This window comes from Talpa occidentalis, unplaced genomic scaffold, assembly GCF_014898055.3.
Source record: "Talpa occidentalis isolate TD23 unplaced genomic scaffold, MPIMG_talOcc4v2.1 talOcc4.7, whole genome shotgun sequence".
In the NCBI taxonomy this organism is placed as follows: domain Eukaryota; kingdom Metazoa; phylum Chordata; class Mammalia; order Eulipotyphla; family Talpidae; genus Talpa; species Talpa occidentalis.
In genome coordinates, this window is record NW_023605083.1 from 108,085,874 (window position 1) to 108,108,263 (window position 22,390).

Below are 22,390 nucleotides of genomic sequence, written 5' to 3' on the forward strand. Positions count from 1 at the left end.
ACCAAAAAGCCTTTTAGGAGCAACTTAAAGGAGTTCTGATTTACTCATACTTATGGTCATAAAATGCCTTGGAGCCAATGGGGCTTGATCATTGTTTCTTATCTAAATAATCACTAATCAATGTATGTGGGAATGGTTAGATGAAAACATCACAACTTTTATTGAAGAATAGCACATATACAGAAAAGTATACAAATAATAAGAGTTTGATGGATTTTACAAAGTAAATCTACGCATCAACTAATAACCAGATAAAAAGGTCACATCAAGAAACAACATCCTAATTTCTAGATCCCTTCCTGCTAGCCCACTAAGCTAATTTTAAAAAAACATGCATTAGTTTTGACCTGGTTTTGAACTTGTGTCTGGCTTTTCCCCTCAAAACTATGTTTGTGAGATTCTTCAATGATTTTGAGCATAGTTATAGTTCACCCACTCTATTTGTGTAAATATACCACTATATATAATCATTCTACTGCTAATGGTAGATTTTGGATTGTTTTTAATTCTACAATGCTTATCATTTTATAGCTTTTATGAATTTTGTTGCTATGAACAATCTTGTATAATTATTTTGGTGAACATATATGTGCTTTTCTGTTGTGGCATATATCCAGAAGTATTGCTGTAGCCTAGGGTATCTAGATTACTCCTGGATATATATATTCAATTTTATTAGATACTATGAAACAGCTTCCAAAATGGTTATACCAATTCTATTCCCATCAATGGTATAATGAGAATTCTGGCTGTTCTATACTCTCGCCAATTCTTAGCATTTTGTTTTCATTTTAGCCATCTGGTAGATGTATAGTAATAGTGCATTGTAGTTTCAATATGCATTTCCCTGATGACTAATAAGGTACTATGTGTTCATGTTTATTAGCTATTTGAATACCCTCTTTTTGTGAAGAGGGTATTACCTTCATTTTATAATGTCTCCTGAAAATGACTGTATTAACTAATAGAAATAAAATTTGAGTTTTTATTCTATTTTTAAAATATAGAAGGAATTGAAGTACATCAATATGTTTAGGTTTCTGAGCTTATGATAAAAATTACGGCAAAGTAAGATATGAAGTGTTTATCCTGACTTTCCTATTTAAACTGTAACCAAATAGAAAACAGACATTCCTCTTCCAAAAGTACTCTATAAAATAATTGAATAAGGGATGACAAAACTGGAGTATCACTACTTTGCAAATCCAGTGACTTAGTGGCCCTTGGTATAGAAGATCAAACTCAAGTCTGAATCTAAATAAGCCTCTAAATACAACTCCCAAATTATGGAAAATACAGAGGTCATCAGAACTTGCTATATACCATAGGACTATTATAAATAGTTAGATCTAGTTATCAGAAAATCTATGGTACAAATAATTTGAGTGCCTTTTCTCAAAAAAATAAACTTCAAGAAAAACAAGTGATAGAAGAATTTAGATCAGATTGAAAAAGAGTTAAAAGATATCAATCAATCTCAATGTATGTACAATATTAGGGTCTAAATTCAAAATTTTAAAAAGAATTTTAAAATTCTATAATAAATATGAAAAGACAATTTCCAATAATGGTGAAGTAACTTGCACTAGACCAGCCCTCCTGCTTATATAACAATTAAGAATTCTGGATTATATATTTTAAAAAAAACTTGGAGATATTAATGATCAAAATCAGAAACTCAAGGTGACTGTCCTGGAAATACGTGATACAAACTATGTGATATCTTTATTTCATCAGATTTCCCTTGAGGAAAGCTCTAATTCATGTTGCCAGAAATGAAACTCAATAGAAAGTTAGTCTTACTAGGATGAGAAGATACAGATTGAGGTGCTAGAGTGACTAGAAATTGAGGGAGGAAATTTTGGGCATGATGCTTTAGAATAGGGAACTCCAGAATGTGAATACAAATATACCTTAAATTTTTGATGGACTTTTGAACTACTGTGTATGTGAGGCTTGCTATAAATATTCCATGGAAAACAACAGTTGTAAATCAGGAAGGGCTGAATAGAGACTTCAGCAGCTATTCAATGCTGGGGAAACAGTTTGTTCAAGTCCCACCAAATCAGATGAACACATGGGCTGTCCTATTTAAACTCCAGGAGGACAATAAATCTGAAGAAGAAATAAAAAAAAACCATCCCTTTTATTATCGAAACAAAAAAAATCAAATACTTGGGAATAAATCTAACAAAAGAGGTAAAGGACCTATACAAAGAAAACTACAAAACACTGTTAAAAGAAATAGAAGAAGATGCAAAGAAATGGAAAGACATCCCCTGCTCATGGATTGGAAGAATAAACATTATTAAAATGGCCATCCTACCAAAAGCAATATACAGATTCAATGTTATTCCAATAAAAATTTCAATGTCATTCTTCAAAGAAATAGAACAATTATTGATGAAATTCATATGGAATCACCAAAAACCCCGAATAGCCAAAGCTCTCCTGAAAAAAAAAAGAAGGGAATGAAGGCAGCACACTCCCAGACTTCAAACTATACTACAAAGCCATAATCATCAAAACTGCATTGTATTGAAACAAGAACAGACACAGAGACCAATGGAATCGAATAGAAAATCCAGAAATAGGGCCTCCCCGGTGGCGCAGCAGTTAAGTGCTGGGTTGCGAAGCTGCCCGCAGCCTCTGCGGTGTGGGTTCGATTTCTGGCTGTTCCCCGGCCACCGGAGGAGGGTCCCACATGGCGCGCAGACCTCTCCTTCTGCCTGCTGCTCCCCTCAGCAGTGTACTTCGGTCCTTCTGCCTGCTCTGCTCCCCGCTCTGGCTCTGGTGAATTCTCTCACCCTCCCGCGCTTCTGACTGTACCCAATGCTTGTATAAACAAATAAATAAATAAATAAATAAATAAATCTTTAAAAAGAAAGAAAATCCAGAAATAAACCCACAGATTTATGGTCAACAAATCTTTGACAAAGTAGCAAAGAATATGTATTGGAGCAAAGAAAGTTTGTTCAATAAATGGTGCTGGGAAAACTGGGTCATTACATGCAAAAGAATGAAGCTTGACTACTACCTCACACCATACACAAAAACCAACTCAAAATGGATTAAAGAACTAGACATAAGACCTGAAACCATAAAATACATAGAAGAAAATATAGGTGAAACACTATGTGATACGCACATCAAAGACATCTTTACAGACACATCACCCAAAGCAGTGATAGTGAAGGCAAAGATCAACAGCTGGGACTACATCAAATTAAAGAGCTTCTGCACAGCAAAAGAGACAATAACAAAAACAAAGAGGAACCCCACCAACTGGGAGAACATTTTTGCACCCAACACTAATGATAAAGGACTAATCACAAAAATCTTCAAAGAGCTGATGAGACTCAACAATAACAAAGAAAATAATCCTGTCAAAAAATGGGCAAAAGAGCTAAAAAGAAACTTCTCTGAAGAGGAAATGCAAAGGGCCAACAGGCATATGAAAAAATGTTCAACATCACTTGTAATCAGGGAAATGCAAATCAAAACTACCATGAGATACCATCTTACACCAGTGAGAACACCACATATTAAAAAAACTAGCAACAACAAATGTTGGCGAGGTTATGGAGAAAAAGGAACTTTCCTGCACTGTTGGTGGGAGTACAAACTGGTCCAACCACAATGGAGAGCTGTGTGGAGATTTCTTGACCTACTAAACATAGAGCTTCCATATGATCCAGCAATTCCACTCCTAGGTATTTACCAAAAGGACACAGAAACATCAATTCCAAAGAGCACCTGCACCCCTATGTTTATAGCAGCACTGTTTACAATAGCTAAGCTTTGGAAACAACCTAACTGCCCAAAAATAGATGACTGGATCAAGAAGATGTGGTACATATATACCATGGAATATTACTCAGCATTCAAAAAAGATAAACACATGCAATTTGCAGCAACATGGATGGCGCTGGAAGGGATCATGCTCAGCGAAATAAGCCAGAAAGAAAAAGAAAAATACCGGATGGTCTCACTCATAGCAGGAATCTAGAAAACTTAAATAAGGGACCAGGAAAATGAATAACTGTAAGAAAGTGAAAATCAAAATCAACAAACACTATGAACCAGAGACACTCTGTGAGGAGTACAGGAGTACAGGGGGTCAGGAGTACAGGGGTCAGGAGTACAGGAGTACAGGGGAGGGATTGGGGTCAAAATAAGGGGGTTGCAATTGTATGGGGCATATAAAAATAAAATTTATAAAAATTTAAAAAAAATAAAAAAAGAAATATAAAAATTAAATAAATAAATAAACTCTAGAAGGGTTACACATTACACACAAGGACTACAGGCAAAACCAATAGCCCTGCCCTAACAAAATTGAAAGCCAAAACTTCACAAGATTAAAGTTATTACCCAGTAATTTAACTACCGGAAGAAAGTCAAAATGCATCAAAGGAAATAAACAGAATCCAGAGTCTCTATGTCATCCACAGTTTTCAATATGCAACCAAAACTAAAGTAGAAAAAGCAGTCAAATGGAACCCAAATAGACAGAAAAAAAGTCACTGAAATAGAGCCTGAGATGACCAAATTTTTGAATTACCAAAGACATTATATTAACTATAAACATTCTAATGATTTTACAGGAGAAAAATGTATAGAGATGGGGGAATACAACGAGATATTTGAAAACTGATAAACACTCTCTTAGAGTTTAAAAAATGCAGTACATGTGGGCCTCCCGGTGGCGCAGCGGTTGAGCGCTGGGTTGCAAAGCTGCCCGCAGCCTCTGCAGCGCTTGTTCAATCCCTGGCTGCTCCCAGGCCACCAGAGGAGGGTCCCACATGGTGCGCAGACCTCTCCTGCCGCCCGCTGCTCCCCTCAGCAGTGTACTTCGGTCCTTCTGCCTGCTCTGCTCCCCGCTCTGGCTCTGGTGAATTCTCTCACCCTCCCGCGATTCTGACTGTACCCAGTGCTTGTATAAATAAAATAAATAAATAAATAAATAAATAAATCTTAAAAAAAAAAAAAAAACCTTACTGGACAAGCTTGCCAGATTGAAAACTGCAATCAATGAATTGAAGACACTGTAATAAAAACCGTCCTAACTGAAGCATGAAGAGAAAAAGAAAAGGCATTGGAGAAAAATTAACAGAACTTCAGTGGCCTATAGGACAACACTAAGTTGTCGGACATGTAAGTAATTTGGTGTCAAAAGATAAGGAGAGTGAAAATAGGACAGAAAAATAGCTTGAAATATTGAATAAAATGGTTCCAAATTTGATTTTTTTATAGTTTAATGTATTTTAATAGCAAACTTAAAGGAACAGCACAGAAGACAGACAACATTAAAAACATGTACTTGCATGTAGGACAACTCAGAAAAGTAGAGTGAGTGGATGGAATCTACTGTATGATAAAAATGCTACAAAGACCATTTAGTTGCCATCAATAAGAAATTTACTTGTTTTTAAAAAATCCAAATGCTGGCATTGTCCAGAAAAATTTAACAGGTTAATTTATAATTGTTATAAAGTTGAACTGCTGAAACTTGTTCACCGCAACATTTTGACTTGCATTACTGCTTTATATCATTGCCATTTATATTAAAAATTCACACACAAATGAAAATGGAAAAAAAAAAAAAACTGCCAGTACCTGATTCCTGTGTCTCTGGTTTAATTCATTTGCAACCATACATTTATGTAACTTTTGACCCCATGGGGAAAAAAAAAATCTAACTTTCAGAACTACCAATAACAGGAAGAGGGAATTTTTTTTTTTGTTGTTGTTGAGAATGAAATGTTTCCCATCATAGTGGATTCTTAAGCACGTTCTCCACATATGTGACGCGCTAACTGGATGTCTTTTGGCATAATTGTTACACGTTTGACATGGATAGCACACAGGTTGGTGTCTTCAAAAAGGCCACCCAGATAGGCCTCACTTGCCTCCTGCAAAGCACCAATAGCTGCGCTCTGGAAGCGCAGATCTGTTTTGAAGTCCTGAGCAATTTCTCACACCAGACGCTGGAAGGGAAGTTTGCGAATCAGAAGTTCAGTGGACTTCTAGTACCAGGCCTGTAACGATGCGGTTTCTTCACCCCTCCAGTAGAGGGCGCACTCTTGCGAGCGGCTTTTGTAGCCACTTACTTCCTCGGTGCTTTGCTACCGGTCGATTTGCGGGCAGTCTGCTTTGTACGAGCTGTGGTAGAAAGACCACCTCACTTACCCCCCCTTCTCCTTCGGCTGGAGCTCAGCGAGCTAGAGGCGGCGCTGGCGTTAGAGAGCGAAGGTGGCGCAGCAGTGGCAGCGAACACACCCCAAATTTGATTTTAAGAATTTACCCGAAGATCCAAAGGATGTAATAATCCCAAGAAGGATAACTACAAAGAAAATTATACCTAGGAACATCTTAGTCAAACGGATGGAAACCATAGAAAAATAGAAAGTCATAATAAGGTGTAAGAGCAAAAAGACAAGAGAATGATAAGAATGATATAGAATACTTTTAATAAAGACAAGAGGCCCGAAGACAATAAAAAAAAAACAAAAAAAACTTTAGGGCCTCCATGGTGGCGCAAGGGGTTAAGACACAACCTATGAAGCTATCCACAGCCACTGCAACACAAGTTCAATCCCAGAGTAGGGAGCTACCCACATGGCGCAGCAGACCTCTCCTGTTTTGCCAGCCGCTCCCCTCAGCAGTGTGTTTCAGTCAATCTGTCTGTTCTAATGCCCACTCTGTCACTGGTGAGTCCTCTAACCCCTCCACACCTCTGGCTTGCACCCCGGTTCTTGTATGCATAAATAAATAAATCTTTAAAAAAAAAAACCAACAAACTTTAAAGTCCTGGACAGGGTAGTGGGGAGATCTTGCCAACCTAGAATTTTCTCTTTAACAATAAGGCATGTAAGAAGCTGGAATTGCCTACTAAAAGCTAAAAATTGAAAATTAACAAGTCATAGATCCAAGAGAAAATTACGGTCACACAGCAAACTATTACATCCAAAATTTGAGAGATATACAGGTAGACAAAGAAAATAATTGGAGCAGAAATCTCTATTGGAACCAAACTGAGAAGGAAAATCTTAACGATAATTGGCAAATAGCTGGAAGTTCAGAGTAGACAAGTTTGAGAGTTAAAAACTCCCAATCTGAGGGGAGCCCTACAGACTTTGTGAGTTTTTCCCTACCAGATTATCACTGTGAAAATGAGAGAACAATCTTCTTGCACTTCCTCTTTTACAAAAATCAGTCATAGATGTATGGGTTTATTTCTGGACTCTTGATTCTATTCCATGATTTGTATGTCTATCCTTTTGCCAGTACAATTGTCTTAATTGTTGTAATTGTGTAGTAAGTTTAAAAAGTTGGAAGTATTGAAAGTTCATTGATTTGAAACTGTAAGTCTATTTGTAAAGAACTGCCATCTGCTATCTTTGCTTTGGGGATCAGGGTAGTACTGCCTTCATAAAATGAATTAGGAATGTTTCCTACACCATTTTTTTTTTCATTAATTCTTTAAGTGAAGCTGAAATTTACCAGTGAAAGTATTTGGTCCTAGGCTTTTCTTTATGAGAAAGTTTTAAAATACTTATTCTATCTCTGTAGCCAATTCAGATTATTTGTTTCTTCTTCAGTCAGTTACGGGAGTTAGTATCTTAAAGAAATTGTTTCTCTCATCTGAGTTATTTAATCTGTTGCCGTGCAACATGCATACAGATAGTCACAGTATTCCTTAATAATCACTTTAATTTCTTTGAGTTTGGTAGTAACTTCACTTTCCTTTTTTCTACATGATCAAGATAGATAAAAAATTATCAATTTTGCTAAACTTTTCAAAGAGCTCTTTTAGTTACTGATCCATTGATTATTTAGATGATCTTTCATGCTAGATATTTACTAGTGTATTATGTTAACACCTTTATTTTACCATATATTTTGAGTTATTTGCTCACTGACTGCAATTACCATCATAACTAATTATCTTAATTGCAACAGTATACATAAATCTTTGATATTTTCAACACCTCCCCTTGTAATACTATTGCCAACCTACATTTATAATGCTCATCATTAAAAATGATGAACAAATTAGAAATATGTTCAACAAATTTATAGATTGCTACACGTAATTGAAGAGGTAGACAAAAAGGATTATGAACAAGCATATTTATAGTCTTATTTATTAATCTCTTTAGTTACTTCTACCAGTGTGCTTTCTTCATGAGGTTATTAAATTTTTGGACATAGTCGTTTATGTATACAGTATCCTTTAAAGTACATAGGATCTTTAGTGATGTCCCCTATTTCATTTCTAATACTAAGTTATTTTGTCTTAGCTTGGCTAGAGGCTTAATGATTTTATTGATATTTTCAAAGAAGTAGTTTTGGTTTCATTGATTTTTCTCTATAGATTTCCTAGTTTTAATTTTTTTGATTGATCTATTATTTCTTCTCTTCTGCTTACTTTGGATTAATTTGTTCTTCTTAATCTAATTTCCTAAAATGGAAATAGATTATGTATTTTAGACTTTTCTTATTTTTGTATATATGAACATAGTGCTAGAGATTCCCCTCTAAGCAATGATTTCACAAATTTTGATAAGTTGTTTTCATTTAGTTCAAAATATTTTAAAATTTCTCTTGAGGTTACTTCTTTGACCCATTGATTATTTAGAAGTTTGTTGCTCATTTCCAAGTATTTTGGGATTTTCTGGTTATCTTTCTGTTACTGATTTCTAGTTTAATTCCACTGTGGCCTGAGAATAGACATTACTATTATTTCTATTCTTTTATGTATATTAAGGTGCATTTTACAATCCAGAAGGTGGTCTATCTTGGTAAGTGTGCATTCTTAGCTTTTAAAGAAACTTCCAAAGTGTTCTTTGAGAAGAGATTATACTATTTTATATTCCCATAGCAATGCAGCAGTGATAATTTCTCTGTTTTTTGCCATCATTTGTTGTCATAATTTTTAAATTTTAGTCATTGTTATAGGTATCTAGTGATACCTTAATTGTAGGTTTTTTTGTTGTCTTTTTTGTTTTCGCATGTAGAAGAACTAGGGTATAGGCCAGAGATGCAGAGGGTGAGAGGTTTCACCAGAGACAGAGTGGGAAGCAGAATAGGTGGATTTACTGAAATATACACTGCAGAGGGGAGCAGCCAGTGGGACAAGAGAGGTCTGCTGCACCATATGTGGGTTGCTCCCTGGCCAGAGATTGAGCTCAAGCTGTAGTGGTCAGTGCTGAGATTTAACTCCTACACTACCAAGGAGGCCCTCATTTGTAGTTTTTAACTTGCATTTCTCTAATTGGTATTGGTGTCAAACATCTTTCTATGTGCTTCTGTTCTTTGTGTGTCTTCCTAGATAACATATCTCTTTATGTCTTTTGTTCATATATCTAACTAGTTTGCTTTTTTACAGTTGAGAGAGTTCTTTATATTCTTGATGGTACATGTATTATACATATCATAAGTATATATTGTTTTATAAAAAATTAGGAGTTGTACTCTTAAATAGAGTTATAAACTCAGAGTAAGATTTGAAATGATTAGTTTGAAATTATGGGTTTAGTGTGTGAGTTTAAGATTAAAATAGAAATGTACCGACAGATTTTCATAATAACAAATAGGTAGAAAATTAATTGATTGGAGAAAATACCCAATAAATTTTAATCAGCCAAGTATCTAAACTAGCTATTACTAAAAAAATTTTACATAATCTATTGTAATAAAATATACTTGCTTAACCTTTCACAAAAAATGACTAAAAACATGTTTTTTCTTGACTATATTAAGGTATCGTCTAAAGAATCTAGAAATTTATAAAGGTAAATTCTAAGGATAACAACAAAAAATTTCTGAAGTTTTACGTAAATATTACTGGAGAATGAATTATTAAAAAGAGCATTAGCTTTTAATCTAGAATTATTTTTTTCTTTCATTCATGTATGTATAGAAGCCAAACTGAGAGGTATGAAAGAAATTTCTATTTCTTACCATTACTCGTCAATCTTTTTTTTTCTTTTGTTTTTGTATTATCTTTTTATTGATATATCATTGCTTTATAACAGCCTGTATGACACGGAGCAATCTTCGGATGCAAGATTTTTAATTCCTCCTTCATCTTGCTTTAGAGATATTGTTAAGGCAGTAACATAATGATTCCAGAGTATGCCTAGTTCTTAGACAAAAATGCTGTCTTAAGTGGGGAGTAGTTGTATGTTTTGAATTGACACAGTATTGTTTTTTATAAGTTGTCAAATAGGATGAAATGATTGCTATAATATTTGAGGATGATTTTTTTATTTTGTTTGCAAATTTTCTCCCTTCTCACTTTTGCTCCTTATTTGACTGCAAACAGGTCAAGTCATATATGTGTAGGTTCATCAAGTCATACATGTAAAATGTGAAAAAACCTCTACTAGCTTTTCTACTGAAGAATGCTAAACCACCTAAAACAGACCAAATATTTTTATGGAGTAATGTGATTCATACTGATAGTTATTTAAAGAACACTAGTATGCAAACCCTAATTTACAGTAAGTAGCAAAAAATAAATGAAAGGGTTATAAATAGGCATCAGAGAAATAAGAAAGGGAAAAATAGATATACATAGAATTAAAAGCTAAAACATTATTCAGTGAGTGTTTTTGAAGATGAGGAAAAAGGAGTGTTAAAGCAAATCAGAGAAAATGTGGTTTATGCCACATGCTAATCAAAACGATAAAAACAAAAATCTCCCTTAAACTGATTATTAAATGACGAATAATGTATTTCGGTTAAAAATGTTAATATCTTTGGAACAAATCTCATTTTCATCAGTAAGACTGTCAAAAATAGCTATAAAAATCACCTTCAGTGAAGCCAGAAATAGCAGAACTAATCCTTCGTTTGCACAAAGCACTTGTATATCCAGTATTTCAGATTTTACATTCCTAAGCACCTTCAATATTCAGAAAAAAAAATCATTATATTAAAATAAGTAAAAAATGATACTTGGATTTTGGTGTGATTTAGGCAAGATTGTACAAGACAATAAAAATTATTTCTCAGGAATACATATCTCTAGTTAATATACATGACAAATGATGTAATTTCCTAACTCACTAATATAAGTGTGATATAGCCTAACTTTAAAAAAAAATTTATTTGAAGGCTAATTCCCTATGGCTCCAGCCAAAATAAGGTTATGCTTACCCTCCTGTCTAAAATTCTTATCAACAAGACAATGGAATAAACCTTTGTTACAAAGTCTTTATTACATTTCCAAGTGGGAAGACTAAATTTTAAAAAATAAAACATAATTCTGCCAGAACTTTTCAAAGTTCCCATACTGCCAATTTTACCTTCCTTGGAAGAAAAACAAGCTCTATTTTTTTTTCCCACAGAGAAATATTAATTGTAAGGCATAATTCACCAGCCCACAAAGGAACAGTACTTAACTATGCTCTTCCTGTGAGTATTCAATTAACTGTGTGCTTATAAATGGCATTTCCTCTGAATGTGTATTGAAACTCACCTTATAAAATCCACAGCAGCAGAGCATTTCTGTTGCTAAGGGAATATGATACTATTTCATGATGTTAAAAGAGGAATATTAGTTTAAATTTTTCACAAGCCTGAAATAGATAAAAGTTTTAAAGCTCTAATTATGTTGTTTTATGCTGAGATAATGAATAAACCTGTACTTTCTTTTTAATAACCAAAGGCTAATTTTAGAATAATATCAATAGTAATAATTAGCATTATGATCATTAGCATTATGATTATTGTTGCTTGACTCTTACATCATGTCAAGCACTATTCTAACTGGTTTATAAGAATTAACTCATTTAATCATATAAAAACCCTATTGGTTGGCTACTCCTATTTCCCTAGTTTTTCACAAAAGTAAATAAAAGCACAGAAAAGTTAAGTAACTTGCTCTAGGTCATGGAACTAATAAAGAAGGAAAAGTAGAATTTGATATCCAATCAGTCTCACTGAAAAGTTCATGTTCTTACATACTGCATTATATTATACTAAGAAAACATTTTTTAAAATCTTACTGTGTTTAGTTACTTGGGATTTGACTTTTTTTAAAAAAAAGCAATATGATTCACAGTCCCTTAAGAATGTACCTGGTCTTTGTTTGCTAAAAGTATTACCATCCTCTAATGGAACTGTATTTATAACCAAATTGTTTACATTATTATCATAATTTACACTGAGTTGGAAATCCGATCCTTATTTTTCAGGCCTAATCTTTGGGTTATGTCTTTGTCTCCAGTGTATATTTAATCCTGCTTAGGCTTAAGTGAACAGATTAAAAATACACAGAGATAAGACAGAATTACTTTAACAATGCAAGTTTTTAAAGTATAATTTCACTGCCCTATGGAAGCGTGTCTTATTTTTTCTATGCTATCTATACTAAATGGCTTTTTAGTTTTTGCTTTAACAGTTTAATGTCAAACTTACTAAAGTACTATATTTAGACATAATTTTTAGTAGGATATCATACTTATTTTTTTATTGTGAGCACACAGGCCTTATTGATTATACTTATCTGTATATAGCAATACTTGATATATTTTCATCACTAGCTATACATAAGCAGTTTCATATTAAATTTCAATGACAAATGCACATAAACTTACCATTAATTCAGCAATGTTTCTAGGGTCACTTATTTAGCCCCAGTTAAAGGATGTGGGAATAGAGACCAACCGACACAATTTCTACACTGTAAGAAGCTGGCTAAAGAGCATTCTTTCATTTTCCAGATGGTATTTAAAGATAAACTTATTTCCATGCCTTCAAAAAATAAAAACACTTTTCATAAACCCTGAACTTCCAGATTCAACATCTCAATTTCACTTATAAAGGTCTACTAGAAAGTGGATTGGATATTAAGACTGGATAATGATTTTGAAAACCATTAGTTAATGTATTTAAAAGGAAATTTTTGATTTTAACAGTCATTAGTTTAACAGAAAAATATAGAAGTTTTTAAAAAGAGCAATAGCTTACATTTGCTAATGTCAACTATAGAAATTCATCATTTCATTTTATTCTCATAGCAACTCTATGAGGTCTTATTGCACTCATTTTATAGATGAGGAAACTGAGTTTTAGGGAATACAAGTTAAAGTTTAAAACTAGTAGCCTGGGATTTAAAATGTTCACATCCAAAGTTCATGCTCTGGACCATTTGGCTTGCTGCCATGCTAAAAACGAAAAGTTTTTCAAAAGAAAAATGCTATTTTGGGGGCTCCCTGGAGGCCAGCAGGTTGTGCGCAGTGCTGTGAAGCTGTCTGCAGCCTCTGCAGTGCAGGTTTGATTCCCAGGCAGCCAGGGAGATTCCCACATGTCGTGGCAGACCTCTCCTGTTGCGCCCACAGCTCCCCTCAGCAGTGTATTTTGGTCAGTCTGCCTGTTCTGCGCCCCTCTGTCTCTGGTGAATTCTCTCACCCTCCTGAGCCTCTGGCCTGTACCCCAGCTATTGTAAAAAAATAAATTTTTTTTTAAAAAAAGCTATTCTTTGCTTACAAATAAAACTATGTAAAAGTGAAAGCACTATTAATAAATCTCCATATTCTAATATGAGAAAATCTGTTTACATTAATTGTGAAATGGTTTCTTTCAAAATTTTAACACCAGGTAGTTTTATTTTTTTTTTATTTTTTATTTTTTAAATAATAAATTTTATTGTTATATTCCCCATACAATTGCAGCCCCCCCATTCTGACCCCAATCCCTCCCCTCCACCCCCGCCCCCCTAAAAGTGTCTCTGGTTCATAGTTTTTTGTTGATTTTGATTTTCACTTTCTTATAGTTATTCATTTTCCTGGTCCCTTATTTAAGTTTTCTAGATTCCTGCTATGAGTGAGACCATCCGGTATTTTTCTTTTTCTTTTTGGCTTATTTCGCTGAGCATAATCCCTTCCAGCGCCATCCATGTTGCTGCAAATTGCATGTGTTTATCTTTTTTGAATGCTGAGTAATATTCCATGGTATATATGTACCACATCTTCTTGATCCAGTCATCTATTTTGGGGCATTTGGGTTGTTTCCAAAGCTTAGCTATTGTAAACAGTGCTGCTATAAACATAGGGGTGCAGGTGTTCTTTGGAATTGATGTTTCTGTGTCCTTTGGGTAAATACCTAGGAGTGGAATTGCTGGATCATATGGAAGCTCTATGTTTAGTAGGTCCAGAAATCTCCACACAGCTTTCCACAGTGGTTGGACCAGTTTGCACTCCCATCAGCAGTGCAGGAGAGTTCCTTTTTCTCCACACCCTCGCCAACATTTGTTGTTGCTAGTTTTTTTAATATGTGCCATTCTCACTGAACACCAGGTAGTTTTAAACAGAAATTTGATGATTCTATATAAATAAGAGAATGCAGCGCCTCCCCTGGTGGTGCAGTGGTTGAGCGCCGGGCTGCGAAGCTGCCCGCAGCCTCTACAGTGCCGGTTTGATTCCCCCGCCACTGGAAAGGGTCCCACATGGCGTGACAGACCTCTTCTGCAGCACCCAGTGCTCCCCTCAGCAGTGTATTTCGTCAAGTCTTCCTGTTCTGTTCCCCGCTCTGGCTCTGGTGAATTCTCTCACCCTCCTGCACTTCTGACTGTACCCAGTGCTTGTATAAATAAATAAATCTTTAAAAATAAATAAATAAATAAATATGAGAATTTAATAATTCTCACAATAGAGGCTATAAATTACATTCAAGAGATGACTTTTTTTTTTTTAAAGATTTTATTTATTGAGCCTCCCCTGGTGGCACAGCAGTTGAGCGCTGGGCTGTGAAGCTGCCCGCAGCCTCTGAAGCACCAGTTTGATCCCCAGCCACCAGCGAGGGTCCCACATGGCGCACAGACCTCTCCTGCCGTGCCCGCTGCTCCCCTCAGCAGTGTATTTTGTTGGTCTGCCTGTGGTGTTCCCTGCTCTGGCTCTGGTGAATTCTCTCACCCTCTTGCGCTTCTGACTGTACCCAGTGCTTGCATAAATAATAAATAAATCTTAAAAAAAATTTTTATTTATTTATACAAGAACCAGGGTATAGGCCAGATGCGCGGGAGGGTGAGAAGATTCACCAGAGACAGAGCGGGGAACAGAACAGGCAGACCGACGAAATACACTGCTGAGGGGAGCAGTGAGCAAGACAGGAGAGGTCTGCCGTGACATGTGGGACCCCGAGATGACTATTTTAAAGGAAATTTTTAAAGATGCCTGTATTTCCTCAACAACTGGAAGTAACAAAGTAATTGTACTCAAGCTTCTACATTGCAACGCATCTGTGGGAAGAGCATTGCTCCCTTTTCCATTCATCACAATAATCGCATTACTGTTATGTATCAGGTTTCAGGTTCTCAATAATGGTACTCTATATTCTTTAGTTGAACAATGTACCAAACAAATCTCAACTATGCAAGGAGAATCTTCTTTATGTTGGACTGTCTTTTGTATAAAGTGAGTAAAACTCGAAGTTTTCATGAGGAAGTGAGAACGCCAGGTAATGAATGAGCACTTGCTATCTTCTGTAAGAATTAATGATAACTATGAAACAGAGGTGTTCAGATGAGGCAGAGAGAAGACAAAAGGCCAAGAGAGACACTTTCTTATACACACCACTCTCTAATCTCTTTTGGGACTGAATTACATTGTACCTAGAAGTTACTATTAAAAAAAGAGAGGAAACTTACAATGAGGAGACATTGGAAAATGTAGTTCAGAAAAAAAATTAACAACATAGCCTTTTACTTTAAGGGTATAAAGTTGAAGTGGGATGAATTTATGTAATAGTAATACCAAATCTACACAGACCTATTGTTCTCAAAGTCTTCATACTTCTATATTGCATCAAGCTAAAAAGTTCTTAACAACCACATTTTCATTTTTTGATAAATGTGTACATTCCTACAAGCATTCCCAATTCCAGAAAAATTACTGAAATTGGTCAAAGCTGCAAAGTACTAAAAAGAACATTATTAGAACCATATGATCTGACCATATGTTCCTACAGACATTTGTAACCAAAGTAAACATTCAAAATTGTCATGAATAGCCCACCTTGGAGGGAGTAGCATCAAGGAAAATCCCAAATTATAGTTTTATAAATGTTTTTTGTACCCTATATTGGATAAATGGATATTATTATAAAGTGTGTTGCCCTCAGCTTTTAGATGGGTAGAAAAGAGTTTAGATGATTCATTGATACTGAAAATAGACAAATGATAGGTGCTGGGTTATTTGATGTCAGCATTTACAGCTTCTTTCAACTCATTTACTTAATAAATATAATGCTGGGAGTACAGAAACAATAGGAACCAAACCAACACCAACCCTGCCCTATGCATTTTCTATAAAATGTTAATACAATTTATGGATTTCCCAGTGTTCCTTTTTAACAGCTTTTGTTTGCAATGTGTATACATTTGAAGAAATAAAAATGAAATGTAAAAATGGAAGATAAAATTTCAGTCTCTAAGCCATGCTAATAAAAAATAACTACATAGAGGCCTCCCCGGTGGTACAGTGGTTGAGCGCTGGGCTGCGAAGCTCCCTGCAGCCTCTGCAGCACCAGTTCTATCCCCAGCCACCTGCGAGGGTCCCACATGGTGCGCAGACCTCTCCTGCCATGGCTGCTGCTCCCCTCAGCAGTGTACTTCATCAGTCTGCCTGTTCTGTTTCCTGCTCTGGCTCTGGTGAATTCTCTCACCCTCCTGCGCTTCTGACTGTACCCAGTGCTTGTATAAATAAATTAATCTTTAAAAAAAAGTCTAAAAAAAAAAACTACATAGAAATTCTTAAAATTTCAAAGTAATTTTCAGCACATAAATCAAATTCTAATAGGTTTATTAGTCCTTTCGAAGGTGCATTTCAGGATACTGTGGTAACAATTATACATTATTTCAGTTTCCTAACAACTAACATTTAGATATTCAGATCTTTCAAAACACTTTCACATATCACATGTCATTTCATTGAATCCTCATGACAATACTCTTAAGATGATATTGCTTGCTTTCTTCATCTCAGAAAATATGAGGTAAAATATTATAACCAAGACCATTCACTCAAATATTGGCAGGGCTAGAATCTACCCAAAATTTACTCCTTTGACCCCAAATTCTGTTACCTTGATCCTTGTCTAAAGTGAAGTAAAAAGCTTTTATATAGTCTACTGTATTTGATACCCACCACTTTTGACCTTTTTTAAAAACATTATTATTTATGGGCCTCCCCGGTGGTGCAGCGATTAAGCGCTGGGTTGCTAAGCTGCCCGCAGCCTCTGCAGCGCCGGTTCGATCCCCGGCTGCTCCCCGGCCACCGGAGGAGGGTCCCACATGGCGTGCAGACCTCTCCTGCCGCCCGCTGCTCCCCTCAGCAGTGGACTTCGGTCCTTCTGCCTGCTCTGCTCCCCGCTCTGGCTCTGGTGAATTCTCTCACCCTCCCGCGCTTCTGACTGTACCCAGTGCTTGCATAAATAAATAAATAAATCTTTAAAAAAAAAATAAAATAAAAACATTATTATTTAGCTCCAGTTTTAAATGAAAACCAAAAAACAGAAGTTCATAGAAGTTAAATAACTTGTCAAGTCAGTCAGGTAGAATTGGAACACATTTCCAAGCCTAATGGCAACTGTTGTGCCCAAGGTCAGCCAACTCGGCGAGCATAGCCTCCAAGAACCAAAAGACAGCTGATGCAAACACAAAAGGGAGTTTATTTCAGACTTGAGTCCGGGTTCATGGCACCTACCAACGCAGTGGCAGATACCGAGAGCCCCGAACAAAGGAAGCAGGGGTCTTTTAATAAGGTTAAATTATGCTGGCAATTACTCATTGGCTACAAGGATGCGTTCTCCAACTTTGCCCGGCTATCATTCTAAGCTGACTGGCCAGGCCAAGATGCAGCTCCAACCTTCAGCTCCAATTACAGCAAGTTTGCCCTCATTGGTGACCGGAGAGTAAGGGTGGAATGAGGGTCCAAACTATCTCTGGAATACAGTCTTTTCCCAGCAAAACCTAAAATTCTAAAATGGCAGTTACACAAAGCAATGGCTAAGAATACTTATGCTTGGTTCCACAGCAACATAAAATCATGTATATTGCGGGCCTCCCTTGGTGGCACAGCAGTTGAGTGCTGGGTTGCGAGGCTGCCCGCAGCCTCTGCAGTGCCAGTTCAATCCCCCGCCACCGGCGAGGGTCCCACAAAAAAAAAAAAAAAAAAAAATCATGTATATTGCAATCTACCTTAAAGATTGAAATATGGAATTTTTAACTCAGTTCACTTTATTGTAATTTAGGTAAGCCTATGCCAAGGATGGCACGTAGTATGCCCTTTTATTTCCTGCCTCTTTCTACTTTAAGTAATAATTCAGCTCTACAAGCAATACAGTAAAGTCCTGACTGGCAAGGAGAGTTACTTGGGTCCTTTTATAAGAAATAAAAGAGATCAGTGTTTGAATGGGTAGTTAATATTTAAATATGAATGCAATTAACACCAATCTGAAAAAAACCAAGACAATGATTGATCCAAAATAATAACAATCAGTATTTAATTTCTTTAGACGCCTTCAATTATATATGAATCATATATAAAAGATGATGAAAATAGTTTAGATAAATGATATGTCACTTACACAATTTAGTACTTTATAATAGCAAGGATCCAACAGGCATTTTAATACTGAGTTTTGTAAGTGATGTAAAATAATGTGAGATGAAATTTGGGAAAAGCATAAGATAATCAAGATCATAAATTACTTAAAAAAGGAAGATTTAAAGAAACAAATTTATTAAAAAAAAAACCAACAGAGTACAGAAACATCTACTGATTATGCCTTGTTAATAAATGTAGCATTCCGTTTAATCAGTATTTACCATTAGATTTTCAAAGTTTAAATTCTTGGAACAGTAAGTTTCATACAACTTTTGTTTTCCTCCCAATACATTAAAGCTTATTTATTATAGGGGTAATTTGGTATAAGATGAGTTATTTTGGACCTAGTCCAAGATTTAGTTACTGAAAGCACTTCATTATAAGGTGGTTTCACCAATAAGGTGATCCAGTGGCTCTGGATATTCTAACAAGGCTCTGTGGATATTCTAACAAGGCTCCATTGTAGAATACAGGGGGCTGGGCTGCTAATGGTTCTATCAAATTAAAACTTATAAAACAAAAGTCTTTTTTTGTTGTTTTTGGTGGACACAAAGACCTTTTAAGGCTAGAGAACCATTAAGCCTAGGCCATCTGAATAAATTTCCATTTCCTGAAGTAATAATGTTCTTCATGTTTAATATCTACACAGATACTTTACAGTTTTACTTTCCTTAGATATTGTGTGGTGTGGACTTAAATCTATTGACAAAAGATTGTCAATTTGCATATGGAAAGATAAAAAATATGAGTTTATGAAGTTTAAAGCAAAAATCCTGTGTAGCTCATTGATAAACCTGAGGCTCAAAAGAGCATGAACAAGAATAATTGTGTGTTAATTAAGTACAAAAAAGACGCTATCACTTTGAGGTTAAATGACTGCAATAACCAATCTTCCACGCAATTATTTAACAGGCACACTGATTTCATGAAATTTATAATTCCGAAAGATTTAAATGTTTTGAATGTGTTTTACTACAAGAAAATATGACAAAGTCATATTGCAGACATATATGAAAGCCCTCTTAAGAGATTGTCTTGAATAGAAAGATCATAAGGAAAAATAAAGATAAAGCTTTATGTGAACTTAGAAACAGTGCCAAATTAAAAACCATGTGATAATTAAATGCATAGTAGCAGCACAGTTTGAGTTGTCATTAATTTCCAACATAAAAAGTTTTAAATAATTATCTAAAATTCAAAGATCAAACAATGAAACATTTACTCTTTACATTGTACCTTTCTTCCACGAATAAGGTCCCTTCTCCACCTGGTAGTTTTCCTGGTTCATGACCTGTATGCTCTACATACTTTCAGCCCTTGAATAAATTCAGTATCAGATGATTATTTCACATGCATTGAATGGGTAAGGCAAATTACCTGATAAACAACTTCTTATATTATCTCAAAAGTCTTAAAAAATAAACTAACCAAATAATATTCCCTTTCTACTATATAACAATTCTTTGTCTATCTGTCTATCTATCTATTATCTATCCTCTATCACTTATCATTAGGGAGAGAATATGTACACAACACATATGTGATTGATTTACTAACCATAATTGCTGGCTTACAACAAGCCAGACTGTCAATTTGCCTATGGAAATAGACAAAAAATACCATGAGTTTATGAAATTTAAAGGAAAAATTTCTTTAAAGTGTATAACTCATATGAATGTTCTCTCTCCTACTCTATTGTAAAGATCAGTATTTTATTTCTTGAAAAATCATGGTCAAAGTTGTGATCTGTGGAGCCTATTTTAACAGTTTCAATGTTTCAAATATTTTGAAATATCTCTTGGAATTACTAAAAGTTTGTGTTATATCTATATAAATTTTCAGTAATGGAATAATTTAATCTTGGAAAGAATTAAGATTTTGAAAAGAATAAAAAAGTCATTTCTAGGAAAAGGAGAGGGTATATGATACTGAGTTGGATAATAACACTAAAGCATATCTAAAAAATAAGAGGTTTGATTTTTCCCATTAGTTTGCCAATTCTTCTAAAGGCTATTTTAATGGTTCAAAAGTGTTTTAATGGTTGCACTAAATATCTTGCTTCCCCAGTTACTATGTGCATATTCATACAATTATTCCCCAGAGGTAGGTTAGTGTCATTTCACCTTTTCTGCAAAACAGTATGTTTTATTTTAAACATTTTGGAACAAAAACATACTGATTCAGAGTAAAATATCAAGAAATATTTCTTTTAATTGTGGATTTTTTTAAGCTGAAAGGGATCTGCATAATTTTATAGTACTAAACGCTGCATTTCACAGATGAAACTAATTCCCCAAGAGGCATGAAGCCTGCCAACATGACTCAGCAAACTAGTGGCAGAGTCAACAATAGAGCCCAAGTCTCTGTCTTCACCTGGTACTCTTTCCACTACCCTCTACCCTTACTGTAAATTAACTATACCAGAGAGGGAAATGGTTTCACTCTTTCAAAACAATTTAGAAATTCTGATTTAGTTGTAACTTATTCATTACTGGTTAATTAAGAAAAATATACCAAAAAAAAAAAAATAGAATGCTAAGTAGGATCTAATATATCCCAATCTACAGATTAATTCTTTAACTGGTAAACTATCAATTTAAATTTCTTTGAACTATGCTTAGGGTTGTAACATCCAATATTATAGAAACAATCATGCTGTATTCAATCTAAATGCCATCAAAGTAAAAGTAACACACATATGTAATTATTCCTTTCTTGAACTGAATACAAAAAAATACTTGACTGCTTAGGAATTTTGACTTGAAACCACTTCCACAACTTTAACAGGTCACAACACTTCAATTGAAATCCCTCACAAGATGCCTAAATATTCACTGAATAACAAATGTTTCTTAGGATATCATTTGTATGTATTTTTGGAATGATCTGAGAAGAGCATCTCTTATAACTATATGGCTTCAGCCACAGAAACATAATCAGACAAAATTTTCAGAAAAATTTCCTGAACTGTTCATAAGGGGACATATTTTAGCCAGGTATATATTAGAGATTGCTTATTAAATTTATTTGTGGACCTTTCTATCTAACAATTTCATAATTAAGGCCTTTATGCTAGAACATGCTGCTTCTTTCCACAATGAAGACGAAGCTAATTAGAACTGAAATTTTAACATTTAAAATTTTAAACTTGTATTGAAAATACTTGATCTTGGTTTGCTAAACACAAAAAAAGTAATTTCAATTAAAATTTTACATAGTTTTCTTCCTTAACTCTTACTCATAAGTAGGCAGTTTTACAAAATTAAATTTTTCAGGAAAACTTTGATTTCTAAAAAAAAAATTCCAGAATGAGCTGAGGCAAAATCTATAGTGAAACATGGTTGTGGTATGATTGGATTAGACTGCTATTAATTTTTAGGTATCAGTTTGAAAAAAAAGGACTAAAAGGGCCATAAAATAGACAAATTTAAAACTACATTTAACTAAGAAAGACTTGTTAGAGGAAAATATTTTGTACAAATCACTTTATCAAAACTTAAGAACAGTAAAACATATTTTTGAACATAAGACATTAAAACTATAATGATATTGAATGAAAGTGAAAATTATATCTAAAATTAAAGAAACTTTATCACTTATCCAGTGTATAGATAATTTACAACAGATAATATATTATCACAAGTGTGATGATATATTTTATAGCTTGACAAGTACTGTTACCTAACATCAAGGAACACACCTTTGTATTTTAGGAAGGAGAGAGTTTTAAGTTCTTTGTGTCTGTTTCATGAGCTTTTCCCAGTTCAATT

At 34.7% G+C, this 22,390-nt stretch overlaps 1 protein-coding gene and 1 pseudogene across 1 annotated transcript in view; both read right to left on the reverse strand.

Annotated features, from left to right (window-relative positions):
* Positions 1 to 5,740: 5,740 nt before the first annotated feature.
* LOC119231547 (uncharacterized) lies at positions 5,741 to 19,908 on the reverse strand (annotated as a pseudogene).
* The window catches only part of BRIP1 (BRCA1 interacting helicase 1), a 94,214-nt gene continuing 90,599 nt past the window's right edge, over positions 18,776 to 22,390 (reverse strand). The window contains 1 exon segment of the mRNA XM_054688779.1: positions 18,776 to 22,388. Within this exon segment, the coding sequence (XP_054544754.1) occupies positions 22,330 to 22,388 (59 nt within the window). The 3' untranslated portion in view covers positions 18,776 to 22,329.